Here is an 18,295-nt window from a genome sequence, read left to right on the forward strand (position 1 = left end):
TTTCCAGCCATCTATTTCAAGTCATTCCCATCAGTTCAGGTAGTGCTACATCTGCCCACATAGCGGCCTTCACAAGTTTGATGTGATCTGCCTGCATGGACAGTGTGTTAATAGGGTTCACCCTATGTAGGCTTCTCACAAACTGTGATTCGGATTCGTCCTGAAGGTGAGCTCGGCTGAGTGCGTCTGCAACATACATCTCAGTGCCCTTCTGATACACCATGTCCACATTGTACCGTTGCAGCAGAAGCATCATTCGTTGCAGTCGTGCAGGTGCAGTTGTGAGCGGCAACCTGAATATGCTTTTCAGTGGTACAGTCCATGGCCAAAAATATTGACACCTTTGCACTTTTTCCAAATAACTCACAATTTTCTCGAAAAATAAGTAGAAATTGACAAAAGTATTTGGTCTCCACAATTCTTTATTTCACTGTTAATATTACAGAACATTTGTTTTTGATTCAGGACTTAATATATCCTTTGAAACGATAAAATAAAAACAAATGGCATTGACAAAATTATTGACATCCTCGATTTAATATTTGGTATCACAGCCTTTGGACAAAAATAACTGCAGTCAAGCATTTCCTATAGCCACGAATGAGCTTCCTACACCTCTCTATGGTGCAGTATACTGCAGACACCGGCAACTCACCACAGGTGAGTTCAAATCAAAAGGAAAGGAGAACCACCTGCTTGAAATCTTATCTCTCACAACTTCTAAAAGGTGCCAATGATATTGTCTGGGCCATTTTAGGATTTCTGTATGGAATAAGGTCAGATTTAGTAATTTTTTTTTAGCTTTTTTTGTTTTGTTCCACTGCAAACCAAAGAAATACATTTGTGGAGAACAAAATATTTTTTTTAATTTCAATAATTTTCTGGAAGAAATTATGTATGCATTATTTGAAAAAAGTGCAAGGGTGCCAATATTTTTGGCCACGACTGCACACCTAACCTGTCCAAGTTTTGTCCAAATTTGTACATGACTTTATGAGTTATTCTGCTCACAGACAAACAGACCCTTCGGTAGTGGAAATATTCACAAGGTGACAAGTTTGGAAATGTTTGACGGATGATTTGGAACTTCCCATCACATGTCGACTGAGTACCCACTACCCAGGTCAAGTGAGGTTTGGTAGAGGAGAGAGCATCTTCAGTTAACCTTCTCAAATTTCAAGTGAAAAATGAATGATAGTTCCCACCCTTCCTGACATAATCTCGAGTTAATGTGGTGATTCTTGAAATGAGCTTTTCAACAGTTTTCATTTTACTTGGTCTGCACCTTTACAGTTTCATCTACAGCAGTCGCTTGTACTTCACTTTACTCAAGATCGCTCGTTAATTCACCACCATTTTCAACTCACTGCACCATTTAAACACACAACTACATGAAAAACACATCACACAATTGTGCAGACGTTCTCTTGTGAAAACTTCATGACACACCTGTGTTTCGCAGCACAGGTGACAATATTAGGTACTCGCCTCCAACCTGTTTAGCCTGGGATTGAATCTCAAGGCACGTAACTATAAACTCTCATCCTGGTGTTTCACAGGCAGGGTGATTCTTCAATATATGTTCCATCCCTCAGATGGACGTTAAACTTGGCGTCTTGTCTGCTGGCATCAATTGGTGGACGATAACGACCCCACGGTGTCCTTTGTGAAGAGGACGTGAGGTATCGCCGGCACCAGAAACAAATTCCAAAATTCCTTCTTGTGTATCAGGATGGACAAGATCATTGTGCACAACATCAGCATTGAACTCTAATGATTACATTTTCACAATAAAAATTCCTTGTAAACTTTGAACAACCATCGTCCATCCTTTACATTGCATGTGTTAAAGTTCGAATTAGACATTACATTTAATACTCAAATACCAGTGGCTTCATTTGGATGCAACTGAACAGCTTCACTGTGAAATCGACTTCCACTAAAACTGCGGTACTATTTCAGTGCCAGCAGGAGGCGCTGTATTCCAAAGCACGCCATTGTTCACGTGGGGACATGAATCCAGCCGGCTGTCCTTTCTTCATTTCAGTTCATGAGCTAAAAGATCCCATGGAATCTCCCAAAAAGAGTTGACAATACAGGATGTTGATATTTTTGTCTTTACAATGGTAAACCATTCCCTTTGGAGCGTCTGTACGGTTCAAGGAAGGTGATTTTTATCATCTTGTCTCATCCAGCATTCTCTTATTTCTTCCATTGTTGTTACCTGCTGAAGACCACCAGAACTGTTACCTCCAAGAACATACCTGTCTGTGGCTGCATTGCAGAACATGCAGGTTGTACATTTCAGCACATCATGAGAAATGCGTTCCTGTATGCTTCGGAAGGGCCAGTGTACATTCAGGTTGGTTATCTATTGGGGTTTGTGGAGGTTTTTTAAAAATTATTTTTAGAGCTTTAATAACCGTAGAGGATGCCCTGGCAGTGTGATGTAAATTGTGGAGACAGGGGGAGGGTGTTCAGACATTGTCCTGTCCATACCAGATGGTTGAAAGTTGCACCTGAGTTGAATGCATAATAACTGTCATCATCATCATCACACAATTTTAAAGCCCTTCCTGACGCCGACACTTTCCTAGCCTTCGACACGCAGGGATAATTGCCAGTATACTGGTGCTCAATTCGCCGACCTCGGAAGGATGACAGGCTGAGTCAGCCCCCCTGATGTTAATTCAGTGGATAGCGGGGCTCGAACTCAGCACCCCGACGATCCCAAGCCACCACCCTCACCACGAAGCCAACACCAGGCTATATATATATATATATATATATATATATATATATATATATATATATATATATATATATATATATATATATATATATATATATATATATATATATATATATATATATATATATATATATATATATATATATATATATATATATATATATATATATATATATATATATATATATATATATATATATATATATATATATGCATAAAAACTATGGTCCCAAAAAGAGAAAGGAAAAGTTTAAACATTAGAATGATTGGATCTGATCATCCTACTAATAATTTGCAATTGGTCACTGGCTTTGACACCAATACAAATTTTTTATTATGGTCTCTAGTCATCAAAAAGCTACGTACATCGAACAAACAGTTTCAAATGGAGCACCTCACTGCTGTTAGAGCATTTGAACTTCATCAGATGTGACAAAAATGTGAATTGTTGCTCCCAGATTGTCGGCTCGATGACAGAAGATGCCATTTGCATTTTTTCCACCTTCATCCCGACCATGTTTAGAATCCAATGTTGGCAGGGGCAACTTATTGTCACAATTTTCACTTTCCATCCATGCATGAAAAAATACTCCTTTAGGAACTGAATGCAATTTCAGTGAATTTGCCAGTGATTTTTGAAGTTTTTTTCAGAGAGGAAGCCTTGCCTTGCCTTGCATTGGTGGATCTGATTGGCTGTGTATGCTCATTTGTACCACAAGACCTCTAAATGCAGCACAACCCTCATTTGTACCACAAACCCACCTTCACCTTCAACTTGTCTCAAGTAAACCTCTTCAGTCTTTAATGACATTTAATGTTTAGTTTAGACAAATTTAGTTTAGTCAAATTTAGTTTAATGGGTATAACTGGATGGTATTCATAGAATACTTACCCTGCGCAATCAACGGTTTTGGAGAAAAAGATGTGCAACGTTTTTCGGTTTTTTTTTCCAAGATGGTACCTGTACCACATGACCTATGACATCATGATTATCATTAAAATATTCTGCAGGATGAGGGGCTCCTGTGGTGAAAATTCCATGTCCATCAGACCAACAGTTGCTGAGAAAAAAAAATTCATAATGATTAGATAAGTGTACGTGTCGAATTATGACGTTATAACGAAGGCTCCAATGATATCATCATTGACATATCATATTCCCTATGGGAGTAGTTGACAATGAGCCAGGTCTCAATTTTTTTCCATGGCGCGGTGTCGGAGATATATAAGTGCAACTTTTTTTTGATTTTTTCCAAGATGGCACCTGTACTACGTGACCCATGACGTCATAATTATCATTTAAAAAAATTATACAGGAGGAGCCACTCATATTCTGAAGATTTTGTGTCCATCAGATGAAGTTGAAGAGGATTTCTTTTTTTTTCATACTGATCAGATCAAGCGTTGTACTTTATGACATCATAATGAAGGTGCTGATGACATCATCATCAACATATCTTATTCCCCATTGGGAGTACTTGACAATGAGCCATTTTAATTTTTTTTTTCCATGAAGCGGTTTGGGAGATATACCGTTTTTCCAAGATGCCGTCCGTACCACGTGACATATGACGTCATAATTATGAAAATAATCTGTAGGCGGAGGCACTCCTATGTTAAAATTTCCTGTCCATCGGACCAACGGTTGCTGAGAAAATGGATTTTTATAATGCAAGCACGCACGCATGCACGTACGCAACCGAATGCCTCACCCTGCTTTTCGCTTCATGAGCGCAAGGTAATGCAGCAGGATTGTCTCTGTCTGTCTGTCTGTCTGTCTGTCTGTCTGTCTGTCTCTCTGTCTGTCTGCCTGTCCCTGAACTATTCCCTCAGTTTTGAAGCTAGCCCCACCAAACTTTCTGTAGAACGTTTTGGGGTCCGAGCGGGTGTCTGCTGGTGCGTGGAAGGTTTCAAAAAATTCTCAATACAATTATGATTTTGAGTTTCACCCATGCGAAACCTCCCCCTCTCTCTCCCTCCCCCTCTACCCTCTTCCCCTCTCTCTCCCTCCCCCTCTCTCACCTCCCCCTCTCTCTCCCTCCCCCTCTCTCTCCCTCCCCCTCTCTCTCCCTCCCCCTCCTTGTCACACACACACAACCTTCCTTGTCACACACACAACCTTCCCACCAAATTTCATCCGGATCCGTCCACAATCTTTTGAGATATCCTGCACACAAACAAACAAACACAGAGGGGTGAAAACATAACCCCATTCACCTTCGGTAGTGGAGGTAATTATTGCAAAGAGCATGGGGAGACACAGGTAATATCACTGCTGTAGATCACTAATGGGTGTTGTGTGTGTTTGTACATACATGTGTGTGTTTATACATGTGTGTGTTTCCTTATACTTGTGTATGTTTATACATGTGTATGTTTATACATGTGCATGTTTGTATATGCATGTGTGTGTTTATACATGTGTGTGTTTCCTTATACATGTTATGTTTTCTGCATGTGTATATTTATACCGGTGTTTGTTTTTACATGTGTTTGTTTTTACATGTGTTTGTTGATGCATGTGTATGTTTATACATGTGTTTGTTGATGCATGTGCATATTGTTACGGCTGTGGAAATTCGCATTACACCATAAAGGGCCCTCAGTGAGATATCTCCATCGGTACATGTGTAGTTTGCCCAAACCCTTTGTATAGAGGGAATTTATGTGATCCATCCGGGCTGCGACGCTTTGAGTTCGGCGTTTTTCTTTCTCTATCTTTTATTTCAAACAAACAGCATCTCAACAACCACGCTATCCCTACCACAGTGCCAACCACATACACATGCTTCAACAAACACATGTAAAAACAAACACATGTATAAATATACACATGCATAAACACCACATGTATAAATATACACATGTAAAAACAAATACATGCAGAAACATACACATGTAAAAACAAACACATGTATAAATATACACATGCATAAACAAACACATGTATTAACATACACATGCATACACACAACAACAACGCCACACCACCACCTTCGCCTGTACCTTCACAACCTCATCCAACATCATCGCTTCTATGGCCATTCCTGCACCACCTGTGAACACTGAACATCGGGCTGTCTCGGGCCCGTTTGGCGATTGGTGCCAAACGCACCGAGCCACGAGCGCGAATGGCGGCCTTTCCGAGGGGAAAATTCGGATCAGAAATGCTTCACGCCCACTTCCCCTCCGTCCAATGGGCAAGAGCGAGGCGGCTTGGCCCCGCCTCTAGGCGCGTGGAGGTGAATTCCGTCTCGGTCCGTCTATGCAAATTTTAGGATCAGTGGAGGTTCACGCCCATTTTTGCCCGACCAATGGCTGACCGGGGGGGGGGGGCGGTGTGGACCCGCCTCCAATCGCGTCCTCATCCGGGAATTTGCATATCGGCCCCTCCTGAGAGCTATAAAGGCGCGAGCGCAAGGCGACTTGCGGGCTTGAGTTGAGCGAGGACGAGAGTGTGGAACGAGAGGAGGGTGTCGTCGGGAAGTTGCTTTTGGAGACAAGGAGTGTTGCATTGTTGGAGTCGAGTCGAGTGCGCGCGTGGAGCTGCAGGCAAGGGAGCTCGGGTCCGAGGCAAGGACGGGGGTCGGCGACGAGGTTGCGGTGTGGGGGATCGCTCGTCTCGTCGCGGGACCTAAGCCAGCCAGCCACTCCCCTCCCCCAGGGCATCAACAATTTCCCCTTTCCCCCCGCACTGAGATAGTGCAAAAGGTGGCCCCGTTCCTCCCCCACCCCAAACGTGGTGCCAACAAACACGCCAGGGGCCCGGAGTCGGGGCACAGCGGTGCGGACACTTTGCGGCTTGCCTGCCAATGCGTCATGAGGACGCGGGTAAGACCTCCCCGGTCTCGTGGACCTGGTCGCTCCTCAAGGCTCCGCGCACCTTTGGCCTACGGGCCTGTCTGCCTCCTTCTCTGTGAGGGTGGCTTCTTTCTTTTGCTTTTGTGTAAATGTGTGTTGGCGCCGTCTGTGAAGTAGAACTGTTTAAGTGTTGCCATGTGTCGGCGTTAGTCGGTTGTCTTTCCTTTTCTTTCTATGTGCATTTTGATTATTGTGGCTGTATATACGTGCTTTCCGTGTGCCGCGGAATAAAATGCTTGCATGTTGAACTGTGCCCGTTTCGCTTCGTCTCCTTCCTTTTAATTGACTCTCCATCCTGCTTCATGTAAGGGGTTCGTAGTGGGTGCAACATCCCGGTAATTAATCGGAACCATCAAGGCCAACGATAACACCACTCGGTTATCACTGTAGCACGGAACGGACCGCTTAAGCGGTTCGTGTCCGGAGTCGGCCTGTGGCGTGGTACGATCGCCCGGTAGACCACTCGCGCAGGTACTTAAGTAGATCGAATTTGGCGAGCAACCCTATCCTGCGCGGATGTGCAATTGGCACGATCGTGGTGAGGTTAAACCCCCACCCGTGACTAGCTCCCGGCGTTGTTCCGAGAGGGTCACGACTGAATTGTCCGTCCGGTGGGCGAGGTGCCGCGATTCGAGTTATGTGGCCGTTCGCACGCCGGCGGGCGCGAATTCACAACAATATTTATACATGTGTTTGGTTATGCATGTGTATATTTATACATGTGTTTGTTTTTACATGTGTTTGTTGATACATGTGTATGTTTATGCATGTGTTTGTTTATACATGAGTTTATTTATACATGTGTGTGTTTGTTTATACATGTGTTTGTTTATACATGTGTTTGTTTATACATGTTTATTAATGCATGTGTATGTTTATACATGTGTTTGTATATGCATGTGTATATTTATACATGTGTTTGTTTTACATGTGTTTGTTTATGCATGTGTATGTTTTGTACATGTGTTTGTTTTTACATGTGTATGTTTATACATGTGTTTGTTTATGCATGTGTATATTTATACATGTCTTTGTTTTTACATGTGTTTGTTGATGCATGTGTTTGTTTATACATGTGTTTGTTTATACATGTGTTTATTTATGCATGTGTATATTTATACATGTGCTTGTTTTTACATGTATTTGTTTATACATGTGTTTGTTTATACATGTGTTTGTTTATACATGTGTTTGTTTTTACATGTGTTTGTTGATGCATGTGTGTGTTTATACATGTGTTTGTTTAGAGATGTGAATGTTTATACATTTGTTTGTTTTTAGATGTGTAGGTTTATACCTGTGTTTGTTTATGCATGTGTTTGTTTATGCATGTGTATGTTTATATATGTGTTTGTTTTTACATGTGTATGTTTATGCATGTGTTTGTTTATACATGTGTATATTTATGCATGTGTTGTTTATGCATGTGTATATTTATACATGTGTTTGTTTTTACATGTGTTTGTTGATGCATGTGCATGTGCATGTTTATAAATGTGTTTATTTATGCATGTGTTTATTTTTACATGTGTTTGTTTATGCATGTGTTTGTTGATTCATGTGTATGTTTATACATGTGTTTGTTTTTAGATGTGTATGTTTATACATGTGTTTGTTTATGCATGTGTTTGTTTATGCATGTGTATGTTTTGTACACGTGTTTGTTTATACATGTTTATGTTTATACATGTGTTTGTTTATGCATGTGTATATTTATACATGTTTGTTTTTACATGTGTTTGTTTTTACATGTTTGTTTATGCATGTGTATGTTTTGTACATGTGTTTGTTTATGCATGTGTATATTTATACATGTGTTTGTTTATGCATGTGTATATTTATACATGTGTTTGTTTGTACATGTGTTTGTTTATGCATGTGTTTGTTTATACATGTGTTTGTTTTGTACATGTGTTTGTTATACATGTGTTTGTTTTTGCATGTGTATATTTATACATGTGTGTGTTTTCACATGTGTTTGTTGATGCATGTGTGTGTTTATACATGTGTTTGTTTATACATGTGTTTGTTTATTTATGTGTTTGTTTTTACATGTGTTTGTTGATGCATGTGTATGTTTATACATGTGTTTGTTTATACATGTGTTTGTTGATGCATGTGTATGTTTATGCTTGTGTATATTTATACATGTTTGTTTATACATGTTTATGTTTATACATGTGTTTGTTTATGCATGTGTATATTTATACATGTTTGTTTTTACATGTGTTTGTTTTTACATGTTTGTTTATGCATGTGTATGTTTTGTACATGTGTTTGTTTATGCATGTGTATATTTATACATGTGTTTGTTTATGCATGTGTATATTTATACATGTGTTTGTTTGTACATGTGTTTGTTTATGCATGTGTTTGTTTATACATGTGTTTGTTTTGTACATGTGTTTGTTATACATGTGTTTGTTTTTGCATGTGTATATTTATACATGTGTGTGTTTTCACATGTGTTTGTTGATGCATGTGTGTGTTTATACATGTGTTTGTTTATACATGTGTTTGTTTATTTATGTGTTTGTTTTTACATGTGTTTGTTGATGCATGTGTATGTTTATACATGTGTTTGTTTATACATGTGTTTGTTGATGCATGTGTATGTTTATGCTTGTGTATATTTATACATGTTTGTTTTTTACATGTGTTTGTTGATGCATGTGTATGTTTATACATGCTTTTATTTTTACATGTGTATCTTTATACATGTGTTTATTTATACATGTGTTTGTTGATGCATGTGTATGTTGATGCATGTGTATGTTTATACATGCGTTTATTTTTACATGTGTATGTTTATACATGTGTTTGTTGATGCATGTGTATGTTTATACATGTGTTTGTTTTTACATGTGTATCTTTTTACATGTTTGTTTATGCATCTGTATATTTATACATGTGCTTGTTTTTGCATGTGTTTGTTTATACATGTGTTTGTTTATACATGTGTTTGTTTTGTACATGTGTTTGTTATACATGTGTTTGTTTTTGCATGTGTATATTTATACATGTGTGTGTTTTTACATGTGTTTGTTGATGCATGTGTGTGTTTATACATGTGTTTGTTAACCTTCATCATCGAAGATCGGAGGTCACTGTTTTCACCCCTTTCTGTTTGTTTGTTTGTTTGTATGTGAAAAGTATTGCGGAAAAACTCCTCGACGGATTTTGACGAAACTTTGTGGGAGGGCTTGCTCTGGTCCAAGGATCATGCCATTAGATTTTGGACTTGGTCCCCCCCCACCCCAAAAAAAATTTAGAGAAATTTTTTTTATGTTTTTTGCATTTCTACATATTTTCAGTGATTTCCAACCCCCCTTCCCCCCCAAAAAAAAATTGTTAGAGAAAAAAAATTTTTTGCAACTTTCTTTTCAACAAAATTTCGATTTCCTTGTTTTTGCATTTCTACATGTTTTAAGTGATTTCCAACCCCCCCCCCCCAAAAAAAAGAAATGTTGGAGAAAAGAACTATAACTGTCAGCACTGTTGACATCATATTTAATGAATGAGATATAAAGTTCACTTGAATGACCCTGTAGTATTGGCGGCGGAGGTTTTGCACTCTACCGAGTGCTCCCCCTCTAGTTTTTATATGTGTTTGTTTTTACATGTGTTTGTTGATGCATGTGTATATTTATACATGTGTTTGTTGATGCATGTGTTTGTTTATACATGCATTTATTTTTACATGTGTATGTTTATGCATGTGTATATTTATACATGTGTTTGTTTATGCATGTGTTTTTTGATGCATGTGTATGTTTATACATGTGTTTGTTTTTACATGTGTATGTTTATACATGTGTTTGTTTCTGCATGTGCTTATTTATGCATGTGTTTGTTTCTGCATGTGTTTGTTCATGCACGTGTATATTTATTCATGTGTTTGTTTTTTACATGTGTTTGTTGATGCATGTGTATGTTTATACATGTGTTTGTTTTTACATGTGAATGTTTATACATGTGTTTATTTATGCATGTGTATATTTATACATGTGTTTGTTGATGCATGCTTATGTTTATACATGTGTTAATTTATACATGTGTTTGTTTATGCATGTGTTTTTTGATGCATGTGTATGTTTATACATGTGTTTGTTTTTACATGTGTATGTTTATACATGTGTTTATTTATGCATGTGTTTGTTTCTGCATGTGTTTATTTCTGCATGTGTTTGTTGATGCACGTGTATATTTATACATGTGTTTGTTTTAACATGTGTATATTTATACATGTTTTGTCTATGCATGTGTTTATTTATACATGTGTTTGTCTATGCATGTGTGTATTTATACATGTGTTTGTCTATGCATGTGTATATTTATACATGTGTTTGTTTTTACATGTGTTTATTTATGCATGTGTATGTTTATACATGTGGTTGTTTATGCATGTGTATGTTTAAGCATGTGTTTGTTTATTCATGTGTTTGTTTATGCATGTGTATATTTATACATGTGTTTATTTTTGCATGTTTGTTTATGCATGTGTATATTTATACATGTGTATGTTTATACATGTGTTTATTTATGCATGTGCATGTTTTGTACACGTGTTTGTTTATGCAAGTGTATGTTGATGCATGTGTGTGTTTATACATTTACGTTTGAGTTTATACCTTTACGTGTGTGTTTATACATTTACGTGTGTGTTTGTTTACACATGTGTTGGTTTATACATGTTTGTGTTTGTTTATACATGTGTATATTTATTCATGTGTTTGTTTATACGTGTGTATGTTTACATATGTGTTTGTTTATACACATGTATGTTTATACACGTGTTTCTTTATGCATGTGTGTGTTTATACATTTATGTGTGTGTTTATACATGTGTTTGTTTTATACATGTGTTTGTTTATACATGTGTATGTTTACATATGTGTTTGTTTATACATGTGTTTGTTTATACACATGTATGTTTATACACGTGTTTCTTTATGCAAGTGTATGTTTATACATGTGTGTGTTTTTATACATGTGTGTGTTTATACATTTACGTGTGTGTTTATATATGTGTGTGTTTGTTTAGACATGTGTTTGTTTATACATGTTTATGTTTATACGTGTGTGTGTGTGTTTGTTTATACATGTGTATGTTTGTTTGTGTGTGTATGTTTGTTTAAACACGTGTTTATACATGTTTGTTTTTCGTGTGGGTGTTTGTTTTTACATGTGTGTGTGTGTGTGTTTGTTTAATCATGTGAGTGTGTTTGCACATGTATGTGTGTGTTTCTCCATGTGTTTGTTTATACATGTGTGTGTGTGTTTCGTTGTCCATGTTTGTGTTTATACATGTTTGTTTACGTGTGTGTGTGTTTGTGTGTGTGTGTGTGTTTGTGTGTGTGTGTGTGTGTGTGTGTGTGTTTGTGTGTGTGTGTGTGTGTGTGTGTGTGTGTGTGTGTGTGTGTGTGTGTGTGTGTGTGTGTGTGTGTGTGCGTGTGTGTGCACGCGCGCGTGTCTCTACCTGTATGTGTGTTTGAAATTTCCGAGCTCGAGTAAAATGTTCAAATTATAAAAATGTTCATGTTTCAGTGACCATCGCTGGTCCATGCGATTAAAGCGATATGTGTGTGTCATTGATGCAACACTCAAGTCAATGATTGATAATGATTTATCTGTTTCTCCTTATTAGTTTTATTACTCCAACTCAATATTTGTACAAATTCCATTCACATCAATCTTCGGTCTTGAAACTGGAAACGAAAATTATTTTGTTTTTCGACGTTTTGCCCCAGGCCACAGATCCAGGACTCATGTGTTTATGATGGACACAAATACGTGGACAATTTTGACACACCTCCACTCTCACCCCAAGGTACCATGGTGGCACACGCACCGAAACGTACCCACCACCACTGGTGCATACGTACGTAATAAATATATGGTATTTTCGTTGAACCTTTGTCCAAGTTGGGTTTTCATTATTGCGTCGTGGATATCGAGTCAACATTTCGCAATACAATTGAAAATTTCAATTAAACCCACGATTTTTGCTCTCACAAAACGTGGTAATTGTGAGATATCAACAACAACGATGAAAGAGTGGATCAACACTGAACAATAAATATAACAAGCAAATGTTCACACACGCCACTGCTTTGAGGACATTGCGATAAACTAATGTTTGAACTCTTTGCACACACTTTTGCATAACCTCGCACACCCCCCATCATATATTGCAGGTTCATGCGTTTTACTCATAGCGTTTGTGTCATGACGTAGTCACACACATAGAACATTGAGATGGTCCAGGTATGTAAGTGTGTCTGGCGCTGGTGTTGGAGAGAAGAGACCGTTCACTAATTTGAATGATTTAGACGTGAATCAAAATAAATAAATAAAAGTTGGTTGGATTTGCATTGATTTTCGAATAATTAGCGGGAAAATAAGTGTTTCTTTTGACTGGGAGCTCTTCGGATTTTCCGTTTAACCTTACCCTTATTTTGGGGAAAAAATGGAAAATACAGGGAGAGGGACAATGGGAGCTTCAGCTCATGCGCTTCTCCACTGGGGTGTTCACAATGTTCTCGTAGCCTACATACACACAAGGGTGCAACAATTACCAACGATTATTTTTCATTCAATATATCATTTAAACCCAGAGGGATATTAGAACACCTTTACGCAGCTGCGCTTTTGAGCTGTCTCGCTTTGGTTCGAATCCCGACCCAGCTATAAACTGCCGTCCTGGTGTTTCACATGCAGGGTGATTCGTACATGCTTGTGTGCAGCATCCATGTGCACGTCAATTCGGAAGGGAAGACACGTCTGACTGGTGCTTGTTCGACGTTAAGGATTCCTCAGTTTCTTTCACGACCAATTCGTTCACCTTCCGTGGAGTATCCTGCAAGGGAGTGGTGATTTGTCCTGTCCAGGGGGTGTTCCATTGCCAAGCCAGCCGTCCCTTCTTAACACTTTCGTTGGAGTGCTTGCTTGAGTGCTTAAGTCACTTGGTGGTTGGTTTTCACCTTTGTCATTTAATACCACGAAGCTGCCAAGAATATTTATTATTAAATTTATTATTATTATTATTATTATTATTAATTATTTTTTTGTCCACAATACAAAAACGTTGGCGCTTCTCGAAACATCTTAAGTAAGCATATCTCGTCCCTGGTATATATTCCCGCTGAAAACATTGCACGACGGGAGAGCGAGATTGGCGAGTGAAAGGTCAAAGTGCATGGTCAGGGTCGGAGAAGTGCGTGTGCGGAGCAAGCAGGGTGAAACGCAGCTGGCAAGTACATTCGTACACCGTCAAGTTTATTAGCATTTGTCTCCCGCATTGTCCCATCGAAGGCTCAACCGTTAATACATCATTGTGCACAACGATGGGCTTGATCATGAATGTCCAAGGGTTTACAATGTGACATATTGTGCTTATTATATTATAATATTACATAATATTATAAACTCTGCATTGTATTTTACATCCTATTAACCACGAGTGTATATACCTCACTGTAATATATATATATATATATATATATATATATATATATATATATATATATATATATATATATATATATATATATATATATACACATCACCTGCATATACAAATCTGATTCTGCAATACATTCCGCCATACTGTCGAATGCAAAGTCATGATACATGATAATTGATAATGGATACATTTGCTCTTGATATTGTTGGTAAAAAAAAAAAAAAAAAAATTATGTCTTCCCTGCCGATGATGCCAATCATGACGTCATACTCTTTCCTTCCATCTGTACGTACTTAAGGCAGTGATTTTGCTGACACATTTCAAACTCCATTTAAATGTGTAAAATTATCTCAACTATCGTTCACCAGAGGAATTCAAGGAATTTTTTTAAACAAAAAAAACAAAAAAAATGTTTAAAGTGTTCGTGCGTGACGTTCAGCCGTGATGAACAGGTGTACGTGTATCACGAGTGATGTTGAGGAACTACAAAACAGGTAGATCGACTTAATGAGCCTGCAAATACCCTTGAACTGGCCACACCAGGCATGGAACAGCACGTCTCGCTGAGACGGAAATGTAAGAGGGCGATGACGTCATAGTTGCGCACTCTGGTGCCGCACTGGTTTCACGTTCGTGCCAGTTGAGCGTAAAGATGACGTTCTTGGCACTCCGCTTTGATTTAGTGCCGAAGCCACTCAGAGCTTGCGTCAAGGCGATCCGGAACGGTCGTGCCCACAGACAACGTAAATAAGTCCTCATGACGCGTGACCCTCGTTTGCATGTGCAGTCGCTCATGTACATGCAGACATGACCTTCGGCCCCACATTCGGTCATCAACCTGTATGTGCATGTGTGACCCTCGACTGCACGTGTAATCGAGTGTACATGCAGTACATGTACGAGTGTACCGAGAGCCAATGTAAGGCACTGATTTTAAAAATCCACCTCGCGATCCGTCCTGCGTGCAAACGCGTCCCAGCACACTTTGAGCGCTATTTTAAGGATGTCGTGGCGTGCACCTCATGCCTCTGCGTATGCACGGCAGGATGCTCACAGTAGCATGGGATGGCGGAGGGAGCAATGTCGATTAAATTTCACATCATGACGAGTTTCCACCAAAAGCCGTATAAAAACTGTCAGCTTCCACAGGTATGCACATAAAGGACAAATACATACCTTTTTCAGTACGCCATTTGTCGAGTCTCATCAAAGAAACTTTGTTGTAAGCAACATCGTAAATCATTTGAAGTAGTACACTCTTTGCGCCGTAAACATGACTTATAGCTACATACAAGTTATAATTAGGCTTAATAATAATATTAATAATAATAATAATAATAATGGTGCTAAGTTTGTGCCAGGAAGCTTAAGCCAAGCGTCCAAAGGGGACATCTCAGGTGCATGGGTCCCCTCTTGCGACCCCACGGCTGTTTATTCACCGATAACGCGGCACAGAGTACAACCATATACAAACGTTTATGTACAGTTAGTTCGACAGCATCCAAAGCAGTACATATAAAAATAGAGTTTCTCGTTCACTGGAGGATGCCTCGCGCAGTCGCCGCTAGCACGAGCACTTGCACTCAGAGATCACAGGGTACTGGATGCGAATCCACGTGCAGTAATGTTGCGGGTCCCAGCCCTGGCAGTGCCATCGTAGAAGAGTCTTGTTCACCGACTTGGCCTGTTTGCACGTCATGCCTTCGGGAAAAGAGCATGAGCGGCCGCTGGAACAGTTGCCCTCTTTCAAGAACCGCGGCCAAAATCGCACGCCCAGGTCCTTCCACGTGTAAGCGACGGGACAATGTGTGTTTGCCCAAAGCCACCGCAGCAGCTTGCGTCGTGCACGTTGCCCCACCTTCAACTTGGGGATCTGGTGCGTCCCATCACCAGGAGAGTCCAGGTGGCGCCGCAACTCCCGAGCCAGTGAACCTTGTGGCTTAGGTGGTCGTGGCTCATGACTTGGCGGAACGTCAGGCTGCCCGATGGCCATGAATTTGGGATCAAAAGCGCTGCCCAGATTGCGACGCAGCACGTGTTCATCCAGATCTGTAGCCGTGGGATCAAGTCTCGGATCGGGATCCTCTTTCAGGCTGAGCAGTGGCAGCTCGTCACTCGGCGACGGTCGCAGGCGGACCTGGGGTGGTCGACAGTGGATCCGCTCCGGCCGCAGCGCCAACAGCAGGAGCACGCTGCACACGGCCGAAAGTCGCCGCCAGAACTCCATGGGCCGCGCCACCAGTTCATCCGGGCTGGAACACCAGAAATAGCCACTCCGTATTGGGGCCCTGCGGCTAGGCCAAAATAGCAGGCTTTCCGCCGAATGTCGGAATGTATATAGCCATTTATCGAGCGTTTTTGCGCACAAAATTGCCACGCATCATACAACATGCTCCGAATTTGAGTCTGCACATACTGCTCACCTAATCTGGATCCATGCATGTTCATGCTCGCCTCATCCAGTTCAGTGTACACTGCTCGCCTAATCCTCGTACACTCGAAACTGGGTTCAAGCACGCGCTTTGCTGTTCACATAATCCGGGTCCAGAAACGCGACTCGCCTAATTCAGATCTGCAGATGCTGCTCACCTAATCCGGGTTCACGCAAACTGCTCGCCTATTCAGTGTCCACTCAAGCAGCTCACTTAATCCAGGTCCACACACACACACTGATCATCTTATCAAGGTCTACAAAAACTGCTCACTTAATCCTCAATCAAATACACTGCTCAACAAATCTGGATCCACAAATGCGGCTCACCAATTTCAGGTCTATGCGCGCTGCTCGCTGAATTCTGGTCCCCACATGCTAGTCGCATATTCTGGGTCTGCACATTGCTCCCCCGAATCTGTTTCCACGCATGATGGGCTTATCTAATTGGATTCGCAGCACTCAGCTCGCCTGTGTAATCCGGGTCCACACATACTGCTCGCCAAATCGGGGTCTCGGTGGTTCATATTGCCATAGACCTTTCACTTGGCAATGCTTCAAAAATTAACAGCTTGTCGAATTGAGATGCATGCATTCATTTAACGCAAAGCCGCATGGCAGCCCTCAGCTCTGGTGCATCGCTGCAGTGCAACGCCCGTTCGACCGTCCGCCCGTGACTCTGTGGTCGCGTCTCTTACCGGGAGTGGGTCCGACGCTCAGTCTCCCGGGAGCGGCCGGGCCATTGCTGACTGGACTCGCTGCAGAAACTCGTCTTTTTATTTTCAGCGCAGTTGGTGGTGGAGAGCACTGGATTGCAAGGGTGGGGTTGAGGGGAGGGTCTTTTTCTCCCAGTCCCGACTAAGTGTCCTCAGTATGTACGTGTGACCATTCGTGATGGTAGCAGCACCCGCGCCACGAGCACTTTTCCCCGAGTTCCTTGATTGACAGAAAGTGACAGCCTGTGGCTCCAAAGGTCTTTGCCGAGGGAGCCTGGGGTGAGGGGGGAGTAGATGGAGCAGTGAGGGGGAGGAGGTAGGGGCGGGGGGTCGAGGAGTTGGAAACCAAACCAAACTGACATGAAGGGGGGGGCAGGGTTGATTTTGAAGAGGGGGGGGGGGAAGAAATGGACTTGCCTTGAATTGCTGCAGCATGAACAAACCGAGCGCTATCTTGGCTCAATGCTGCTGATTGATATAGTGTGTCCTACTAGGACCCCTAAAGTGTCCCTCTGCACTGCCCTCGATACCTCTTGAGCACCTCCCCCATGCACCGCCCGTCCTCCTACATTACGTCGCATGACCACATACAACGTCGCAGCGATGACAGATGGAATATACTGGAGAGACAGCAGTAGGGCTGCCCACATGGGTGCTGGGATTGGTACGTGCGGGGTGCGGGAAGCTTATGGACAATCCCTGCCTGGCAGCGCCGCGTGCTGCCCCTTGTGACGCCATTCTCCAGAGGCGACAATCAACACAGAGTCAACACTACCAGCGGGGGCTCCCTATTGATGGACTTCAGAGAGTCCCGCCACCCCCCCTCCCCTCCTTACCCCATCTCTCACTTCTCGGCTCTCCCTCCTCTTGTGCTTAAATTACGTCGCGCCAGCCAGGACCCAGGCTCGGGGCACACATATTGTTGTGCGATGCGCGAGACAGGGATTGCACAAAGCGACACGACCCAGTGGAAGAGCCGCGCGCTGGCTGCAAGGAGTGGTCATGCCATTTTTTGAGCTATGGTGTTGATAATTGGAGCAGGAGTTAAAACCACAGTGTCATTTACACTG

The 18,295-nt window shown here is 41.2% G+C and overlaps 1 protein-coding gene, 1 long non-coding RNA gene and 1 pseudogene across 5 annotated transcripts in view; 1 reads left to right on the plus strand and 2 right to left on the minus strand.

The window, feature by feature from the left end:
* Nucleotides 1-18,295, minus strand: part of LOC147035649 (uncharacterized) — a 175,565-nt pseudogene that overhangs the window by 142,017 nt on the left and 15,253 nt on the right.
* LOC147035650 (uncharacterized) overlaps nucleotides 1-18,295 on the plus strand; it is a 96,718-nt gene that overhangs the window by 23,848 nt on the left and 54,575 nt on the right. The gene's annotated exons all lie outside the window — the stretch shown is intronic.
* Nucleotides 414-18,068, minus strand: LOC147035651 (noggin-2-like). 4 transcript variants are annotated; one of them, XR_015049206.1, is made up of 4 exons: nucleotides 17,643-18,068; nucleotides 17,208-17,499; nucleotides 3,645-3,813; nucleotides 414-2,224 (listed from the first exon to the last, which is right to left on the minus strand). XR_015049206.1 is itself a non-coding variant. In XM_085845900.1 (3 exons), the coding sequence occupies exon 3, from the start codon at nucleotides 16,303-16,305 to the stop codon at nucleotides 15,643-15,645; it is 663 nt and encodes a 220-aa protein (XP_085702026.1). In that variant the 5' UTR covers nucleotides 16,306-16,330; nucleotides 17,208-17,499; nucleotides 17,643-17,879; the 3' UTR covers nucleotides 13,871-15,642. The 4 variants fall into 4 exon arrangements, 3 of the variants coding, with proteins under 3 accessions (XP_085702026.1, XP_085702019.1, XP_085702035.1); XM_085845900.1 differs by lacking the exons at nucleotides 414-2,224; nucleotides 3,645-3,813 and adding an exon at nucleotides 13,871-16,330 and having other exon boundaries at nucleotides 17,643-17,879; XM_085845893.1 differs by lacking the exons at nucleotides 414-2,224; nucleotides 3,645-3,813; nucleotides 17,643-18,068 and adding an exon at nucleotides 13,871-16,372 and having other exon boundaries at nucleotides 17,208-17,566.

Source organism: Eptatretus burgeri, chromosome 1 (genome assembly GCF_056783735.1).
Source record: "Eptatretus burgeri isolate ZD-2024b chromosome 1, Ebu_testis_v1, whole genome shotgun sequence".
Classification (NCBI taxonomy): Eukaryota; Metazoa; Chordata; class Myxini; order Myxiniformes; family Myxinidae; genus Eptatretus; species Eptatretus burgeri.

What these genes read in the sequence shown, in the direction of transcription:
- LOC147035651 (XM_085845900.1), bottom strand. Translation starts at nt 16,305, where the DNA reads ATGGAGTTCTGGCGGCGACTTTCGGCCGTGTGCAGCGTGCTCCTGCTG.